The following is an 8,883-nucleotide window of genomic DNA, read 5'->3' as shown; positions in this document are numbered from 1 at the left end:
ATGATAAAAGGTAGGGAAGAGGGACCTGGATCTGGAAATCAGGTAACTTGGAGAATGTTTGGGATAACTTCAAAATTAGCAAAGCTTGATTTCCAGTGAGTGTTGACCATGGTCAGTAATGCAGGTCACAGCGGTCACTGTCCCCGGCCCTTGCCCCCCAGCTCCTTCAAGACCCCAGGCCCCCCCAGCAGCTCCTTCAAGACCCCAGGCGCCCCCCCAGCAGCTCCTTCAAGACCCCAGGCCCCCCCCCAGCAGCTCCTTCAAGACCCCAGGCCCCCCCCCAGCAGCTCCTTCAAGACCCCAGGCCCCCCTCAGCTGCTTCAAGACCCCAGGCCCCCCCCAGCTCCTTCAAGATCCCAGGCCCCCCCCCAGCTCCTTCAAGATCCCAGGCCCCCCCCCAGCTCCTTCCAGACCCCAGACCCCCCCCAGCTCCTTCCAGACCCCCCCCCCGCTCCTTCAAGACCCCAGCCCCCCCCCAGCTCCTTCCAGACCCCCCCCCCGCTCCTTCAAGACCCCAGCCCCCCCCCCCCGCTCCTTCAAGACCCCAGCCCCCCCCCCCGCTCCTTCAAGACCCCAGCCCCCCCCCCCCGCTCCTTCAAGACCCCAGCCCCCCCCCAGCTCCTTCAAGACCCCAGCCCCCCCCCAGCTCCTTCCAGACCCCCCCCCCCGCTCCTTCAAGACCCCAGGACCCCCCCCAGCAGCTCCTTCAAGACCCCAGCCCCTTCCAGACCCCAGCCCCCCCCAGCTCCTTCCAGCCCCAGGCCTTGTCCCTCTGGATCCCTCTAGGCCCTGTCCAGCCGAAGTCTGAGCGCCTCTGACTGACGAAATGGTTCCCATGGTGACGCAGCGCGGTGACGTCGAGCGGTGCCCAGTGCGCAGGCGTGGCCGGCTGGTCCTCCACATTCCCAGCATTCCCCCTGGCGGTCATGGCAGCCGCCGCCGAGGTGCAGTTCGCTCAGAGACTCGCCTCCAACGAGAAACGCTTTCGGGATCGAGCCGTCCGTAAACTTCGCTGCTATCTGAGTGCCCGCTCGCAGCGTCTGTCAGGTACTGATTCGGAGCCGAGAGGCCTCCCTCTCCCCGGCCCGGCCTAGACATTCACACGTGGGTTACTGAGGGCTGGGCAGGCAGAGACCGTCACATAATGGAGCATTGTTAGGCCATTCAGCCCATCGAGGTAAAAACAATGACTGCAGATGCTGGAAACCAGATTCTGGATCAGTGGTGCTGGAAGAGCACAGCAATTCAGGCAGCATCCGAGGAGCTTCGAAATCGATGTTTCGGGCAAAAGCCCTTCATCAGGAATAAAGGCAGAGAGCCTGAAGTGTGGAGAGATAAGCTAGAGGAGGGTGGGGGTGGGGAGAAAGTAGCATAGAGTACAATGGGTGCGTGGGGGAGGAGATGTCCCATCGACTCTACTGTGCCACTCAGTCAGGGCTGAGACGTTACTTACCCCCAATCTCCTGTCACCCCTTTCCCTCCCAAATCAAGAACCAATCTGTTCCGTCTTAAAGACACTCTGTGATTTCACCACCACATCCCTCTACAATGAGTTCACACAGAGTCACCACCCTCTGAATGAAGAAATTCCTCCTCATCTCAGTTCTGAAGGGTTGTCCCTTCACTGTGAGGCTGTGCCCTCGGCTCCTGGTCTCTCCAACTTGTAGAAACATCTTCTCCACGTTCACTCTATCCAGGCCTTTCATGTTTGGGCTGGCGAAAGAAGAGAGAGTGGTGAGGGGGATGGGGTGGATTAGAGCCGGTGGCCCTGAACCAAGTGGGGTTCCTGATAGGGTAGCAGAATTCTGGTGACTCTGTTGTTGACTGATGAGTGTGGAAGAGGGGTCTGGATTACCAGGCAGAGAAGGAAGTATAGAGAATATAGGCATCAAGTTTTGGGGAATGCAACCAATGAGTGATGGGGCAGTGCAGATGTGGAAGGACCATGAGGGGATGAGGTAAGTGAGCCAGCTCACTGAGGGAGAACATGCACTGATTAGGTTTTAGTAAGTAGACAGTGAACAAAAGGAGGTGCTTGACCAACTGTCCTTGGCATATGAGAAATGGTGTATTTGGAAAAGAACAAGAGGTGACTGAGTTGTCAGGTTGCAGTAACAGCTGGTGTTATGTGGGCCCAGGGACCAGGTGGGGCTGAACAAGGAGCAATGGAAAAGACAATTTGTGGGAGAAGGATGACAATAGAGAGGTTTCAGACTGGAGGGGCAAGACTTTGCTGCATTTGGATAATTATACTTACACTATGTAAAATACCAAGTCTGTCCTCAAAAGCTACCAGCAAATTCTGCTTTTGTTGCGTGATGTTTTTTTTACATGTTTTGGTCTTGCCCATTGATCTATGCACGATGCTGTAGTTTTCAGGATTCCAACAATTCATTCTGTTTTATTTTATAAGGTGGTTTCAGTCAGGATGAGTTACTGAAAATATGGAAGGGCATTTTCTACTGCATGTGGATGCAAGACAAACCTCTCTTGCAGGTAAGTCATGATTATAGTAGGGCATCCCAAATAGTGGGACTATGCAAATAGTACTTGAGATTGACAATGACGGCAGGGGGGAGAAAATAACTCAGTCCAGAGGTGCTGCAGGGTCTGACCTGGAATGTGTGCAGCAGGACTGTCAAAGAATAAGTGGCAGACATTGAGCTCTCACTGAACAAGAATTCTGGGTATTCCAAAATGGAGGACGGGAAAAATTTCTGGCTGTAAGAGCTGCTCCTTTTTTTTTTGAGGTATTTTAGGTGTTGGAGGTGATTTCCTCGAATTCCAGGAGCAGCAATTACTGTTTTATATGCTGTTGCATTGTTTTGGAACTTTGGGAAAAAAAAAGTCAATTTACATTTAAGAGGCATTTGGATGGGTATATGAACAGTAAGGGTTTGGAGGGATATGGGCCGGGTGCTGGCAGGTGGGACTAGATTGGGTTGGGATATCTGGTCGGCATGGACGGGTTGGACCAAAGGGTCTGTTTCCATGTTGTACATCTCTATGACTCAATGACCTCTCAAGGAGTTCTTTATTCTCCTGTGATCAAGTGTCTTGTGTTGACATTTTCTGACTACCTTAATCAAAAATTCTGTATTTGAAGCTTGGGTTGTTGTTTACCTCAGCAAATGATGAATTCTGGGTTGTAGGAGGCACAACATGTATTTGTAAGGTTGTGTTGCTACTGGCTCTCAGAAATATTCCTGTGATGCAAACTCGGTGACAGGGTTGTTGAGGCTCCTCCTGCAGGCGGTAAAGATGTAGCTGCACCCTCTTCATCTGGACAATAATGCAGAATTGATCATCAAATGAAAATTAGAGATCTTGCCTTGTGTGGCTTAACTGATAAAACCTCTACTATTTGTTACAGGAAGAATTGGCAAACACCATTTCCCAATTGATACACGCCTTCAGAAATCTGGATGCCAGTAAGTTGCTGCTGTTCTCATACTCAATATCTTGTTCCACAGAGACAAACTGAGGAGTAGTGGATAACATGGTTGGACTGTTTTGTTCTGCGCTCACCCATCATTCAGGATGGGGATACTTGTGAAGCCACCCACTCCAGTGAGTTGTTTAATCATCCACAATCATTTACAACTGGATGTGGTGGGACGGTAGGGCTTAGATCTGATCCATTAGTTGTGGGATCGCTTAGCTCTGTCTATCATTTGCTGTATGTGCCACTTGGCATGCAAGTAGGCCTGTTCGGCTTCATTAGGTTGACATCTCACCTTTAGTATGTCTGGCATGTCCTCCCATACTGTTGAACTAGGGTTGATACCCTGGCTGGATGGTAATAGCAGAGTGTGGTATATGCTGGGTCATGAGGTTACAGATTGTGCTGGAGTACGATTTGTCTGCTGTTGATGGCTCACGTGCTTCATTGATACTTAGACTTGAGTTGCTAGATCTGTTTGAAGTCTGTCCCATTTAGCACAGTGATAGTGCAGCACAACGTGATATAAAGTATTCTCAATGTGAAGGTGAGACTTTGTCTCCACAAGGCCTGTGCAGTGGTCACTTTTGCCGATACTGTCATGGACAGATGCATCTGCAGCCAGCACATTAGGAAAGGTGAGGTCAGATATGTTTTTCCTTCTTGTTGGTTCCCTCACTATCTGCCGCAGACGAAGTCTAACAGCTCTGTCCTTTAGGACCTGACCAGCTTGATCAGTCGTGTTGCTACTGAGCCACTCTTAGTGGTAGGTATTGAAATCCGCCACCCAGAATACATTTTGTATCCTTACCACTCTCAGTGCTGATTCAGTGTTGTTCAAAAGGAGGGGAACTGATTGATCAGCTGAGGGAGGGTGGTATGTGCTGAACAGCAGGAGGTTTCATTGAGTCTTACAGTGTAGAACAGGTCCACAGGCCTGGGTCTACACAGACAAACAAAAAAAAAAATCACCCACGTACACTAGTCCTGTTTTCCCGGGCCATAGCCTGAAGGTTATGACATTTTGAATGGTCATCCAAAACCTTTTAAAGATTTTGTCACCAGGATACACGGACACCAGCTAGCCACAAAAAGACAAGACCTTCTCTCCCTCGTAGCCCTACACACGGAGGGAAAAAAAACACCATTTCGACTGGGACAACACATCTATCCTGGGACAGGCTAAGCAAAGACATGCCAGAGAATTCCTAGAGGCCTGGCAGTCCAACCACAACGCCATAAACAAACATATAGATCTAGATACCATCTATCAACCCCTCAGAAAACAAACAGGAAATGACATCACCACAAACCCCAGGAACACCATCCAGGACAAACGTATAAATAGAAAGCAGGAGATAACAGCTTCGCTTCACTTGGAGGTCGTCACTGATGATGTTACCTAATGTCTGGATATCAAACATACAGCTCAACGAGCAAACCTACACCCTAAACCTTTTAAAGGTTTTGAGGTTTCCACCTCAGTTGCCCTCCAGACAGTGCATCCCAGGTCCCCACCATCCTCTGGGAAAAATAATTTTTCCTCAAATCCATTCTGAACCTTTCACCTTTCAATAATGTCCCATCATAATTGACCCTTCAACTATCGGTAACAGCTGCTTCCTATCCACCCTGTCTATACCCTTGGATCTTTTTCATCTCAGTACGATCTCCTCTCCTCTGTTCTAAAGAAAACAATCTGACCCTCTCTCTTCATAACTCAGCTGCTCCATCCCAGGCAGCATCCTGGTGAATCTCCCCTTGCACTCCCTCCACTGCAATCATGTCTTTCCTATAGAATGGAGACCAGAATTCTGATACTCCAGCTGTGGCCTAAACAAAGTTTTGTACAGCTCCACATATCCTCCCTACTCTTATGATCTATGCAATGCCAGATAAAGGCAAGTGTCCCATATGTGTTTGATAAGGTTCTTCATGGGATGCTGATTGAGAAAATGAAGTCATTTGGAGTCCAGGGTGTACTAGCTAGATGGATAGAGAACTGGCCAAGCAGCAGGAGACAGATTGGTAATGGAAGGGAGTTTCTCAAAATGGAGAATGTGACCACTGGTGTTCCACAGGGATCTGTGTTGGGACTATTGTTGTTTGTGATTTACACAAATGATCTGGAGGAAGCTGTAGTGCTCTGATTAGCAAGTTTGCAGATGGCGCTAAGATTGCTGGAGTAGCAGATAGTGAAGGGGACTGTCAGAGAATGTAGCAGAATATAGATTGGGGAGTTGGGTGGAGAAATGGCAAATGAGTTCAGTCTGGGCAAATGCGAGATAATGCATTTTGGAAGATCCAATTCAAGAGTGAGCTATACAGTAAATGGAAAAGCCTTGGGAAAAATTGATGCACAGGGTAATCTGGGTGTTCAGGTCCATTATTCCCTGAAGGTGGCAACGCAGGTCGATAGTGGTCAAGAAGGCATACGGCATGCTTTCCTTCATCGGATGGGGTATTGAGTACAAGAGTTGGCAGGTCATGTTACCGTTGTATAGGACTTTGGTTCGGCCACATTTGGAATACTGGGACAATTCTGGTCGCCACATTACCAAAAGGATGTGGATGCTTTGGAGAGGGTGCAGAAGAAATTCACCAGGTATATTGCCTGGTATAGAGGGTGCTAGCTATGAAGAAAGGTTGAGTAGATTAGGATCATTTTCATTGGAAAGAAGGAGGTTGGGGGGGACCTGAGTGAGGTATAGACAGGGTGGATAGCAAGAAGCTTTTTTCTAGAGTGGGAGGTACTCCATTAGTCAGGGTGCTGAGTTCAAGGTGAGAGGGGAAAAGTTTAGGGGGGATATACGTGGAAGGTTCTTTATGCAGAGGGTGTGGGTGCCTGGAATGCATTGCCAGTGGAGATGGTAGAGGTGAGCATGATAGCGTCATTTTAGAATGTATCTAGACATACATGAAGGGAGCAGAGGAATACAGATCCTTAGAAAGTAGGCGACAGTTTTAGATAGAGGATTTGGATTGGTGCAGGCTTGGATGTCCGAAGGGCCTGTTCTTGTGCTGTAATCTTGTTTGTTCTTGTTCTTTGTTTGCCCTCCTAACTGCCCTAGAAACCTGCCCTGCTACCTACAGAAATTTTGAGGCAAGCACCCCAAGATCCCGGTATTCCTCTGAGCTTCCTAGTGTCCTGCCATTCATTCTGCTCCCATGTCTTGTTACTTCTTTCAGAGTGGATCACCTCTCATTTTTCACGGTTAAATTCCATCTGCTACTTATCTGCCCATGTAACAAACACTTCCATCCCTATTTTTAAACCAAGACTTTCTTCCTCTCTGTCAACCAATGGCCAATCTTCTTGGTATCAGCAAACATAACTATCATCTCCCCCAGATTGTAATCAACTTGTTCAGAGATGTTATTCCACATCCTGGAGCAGGTGGGACTTGAACCCCGTCCTCTTGGTTCAGGGTAGGGGCCAACACTGCTGCATCACAAGAGCCCAAGTTCCTCAGGGTAGTGTTCTCAGCTCCATTATCTTTAGCTGTTTCATCAGTGACCTTCCCTCAATAACAAAGTCAGAAGTAAGGATGTTGGCTGTTGGTCTTTCACGAAGCAAACCTGCTTTCCTTGCCTTGTCTGACCTACATGTGACTGCAGGAGACTGAGCAGTGAAGATGTTGGAGATCAGAGTCAAGAGAGTGGTGCTGGAAAAGCACAGCAAGTCAGGTAGCATCCGAGGAGCGGGAGAATTGATGTTTCAGGCATAAGCCCACAACAATGTGTTTGACTCTTAACTGCCCTCTGGGTTATTAGGAGAAAGTGAGGACTACAGATGCTGGAGATCAGAGCTGAAAAATGTGTTGCTGGAAAAGCGCAGCAGGTCAGGTAGCATCCAAGGAGCAGGAGAATCGACGTTTCTTCAGGAATGAGGAAGGTGTGCCAAGCAGACTAAGTTATAAAAGGTAGGGAGGAGGGACTTGGGAGAGGGGCGTTAGGAATGCGATAGGTGGAAGGAGGTTAAGGTGAGGGTGATAGGCCGGAGAGGGGGTGGGGGCGGAGAGGTCGGGAAGAAGATTGCAGGTCAAAAAGGCGGTGCTGAGTCTGAGGGTTGGAACTAAGATAAGGTGGGGGGGGGGAGGAGAAATGAGGAAGCTGGAGAAATCTGCATTCTCCCGTGTAGTTGGAGGGTTCCTAGGCAGAAGATGAGCCGCTCTTCCTCCAGGTGTCGTGTTGCCCTGGTCTGGCGATGGAGGAGTCCAAGGACCTGCATGTCCTTGGCGGAGTGGGAGGGGGAGTTAGTGTTCCGCCACGGGGCAATTGGGTTGGTTGGTGCGGGTGTCCCAGAGGTGTTCTCTGAAACATTCTGCAAGTAGGCGGCCTGTCTCCCCAATGTAGAGGAGGCTGCAGCCGATGCAGTAAATGATGTGTGTGGAGGTGCAGGTGAATTTGTGACAGATATGGAAGGATCCCTTGGGGCCTTGGAGGGAAGTGAGGGGGGAGGTGTGGGCGCAAGTTTTGCATTTCTTGCGGTTGCAGGGGAAGATGCCGGGAGTGGAGGTTGGGTTGGTGGGGGGGGGTGTGGACCTGACGAGGGAGTCGCGGAGGGAGTGGTCTTTTCGGAACACTGATAGGGGAGGGGAGGGAAATATATCCTTGGCGGTGGGGTCTGTTTGGAGGTGGCAGAAATGAAGGATGATACGATGTATCTGGAGGTTGGTGGGGTGGTAAGTGAGGACCAGTGGGGATCTGTCCTGGTGGCAATTGGAGGGTTCAAGGGCGGAGGAGCGGGGAGTGGAGGAGATGCGGTGGAGAGCATCATCAACCACGTCTGAGGGGAAATTGCAGTCTTTGATGAAGGAGGCCATCTGGGTTTGTCGGTATTGGAATTGGTCCTCCTGGGAGCAGATGTGGTGGAAGCGAAGGAATTGGGAATATGGGTGTTTTTACTGGGGGCAGGGTGGGAGGAGGTGTAATCTAGGTAGCTGTGGGAGTCGGTCGGTTTGTAGTAAAGTCTGCGTTGAGTCGGTCGCCCGAGATAGAAATGGAGAGGTCTAGGAAGGGGAGGGAGGAGTCTGAGACGGTCCAGGTAAATTTGAGGTTGGGGTGGAAGGTGTTAGTAAAATGGATGAACTGTCCAACCTCCTCGTGGGAGTTCGAGTTAGTGCCGATACAGTCGTCGATGTAGCGGAGGAAAAGGTGGGGGGTAGTGCCAGTGTAGCTGGGTTATCAGGGATGGTCAATAAATGTCCCAGTCAGTAACACCCACGTGGTGTGAATTGAAAAAAAAATGTATGGGTGGATTGGTTGTAATATTTTCAAATTTGCTGATATCACAAAACTAGTTGGAAATATAATTTGTGAGGAATATATATGGAGACTTCAAGATGACTCTGAAAGTTTAAGTGATTGGGCAGCAATATAGTAGAATGGGGAATACAATGTGAATATGTGTGATGTTACCAACTTCAGGAGAAGAAGCT

The 8,883-nt window shown here is 49.4% G+C and overlaps 1 protein-coding gene across 2 annotated transcripts in view; it reads left to right on the top strand.

Moving 5' to 3' along the window:
- The first annotated feature begins 919 nt into the window (after positions 1 to 919).
- rrp1 (ribosomal RNA processing 1) overlaps positions 920 to 8,883 on the top strand; it is a 147,917-nt gene continuing 139,953 nt past the window's right edge. The window contains exons 1-3 of one of the 2 annotated variants that reach the window (XM_087992428.1): positions 920 to 1,047; positions 2,414 to 2,496; positions 3,374 to 3,431. In XM_087992428.1, the coding sequence (XP_087848554.1) occupies positions 927 to 1,047; positions 2,414 to 2,496; positions 3,374 to 3,431 (262 nt within the window). In that variant the 5' untranslated portion in view covers positions 920 to 926. Of the gene's footprint in view, positions 1,178 to 2,413; positions 2,497 to 3,373; positions 3,432 to 8,883 lie in introns of both variants that reach the window. The other variant, XM_087992429.1, reaches the window with a different exon arrangement.

The sequence above is a fragment of the Chiloscyllium plagiosum genome, unplaced genomic scaffold, assembly GCF_037043375.1.
Source record: "Chiloscyllium plagiosum isolate Xiang-an unplaced genomic scaffold, Cpla_swu_hap1 HiC_scaffold_12, whole genome shotgun sequence".
Taxonomy (NCBI): Eukaryota; Metazoa; Chordata; class Chondrichthyes; order Orectolobiformes; family Hemiscylliidae; genus Chiloscyllium; species Chiloscyllium plagiosum.
Note: the sequence above shows the minus strand (reverse complement) of the source record. Positions and strands in the feature narration are given on the sequence as shown.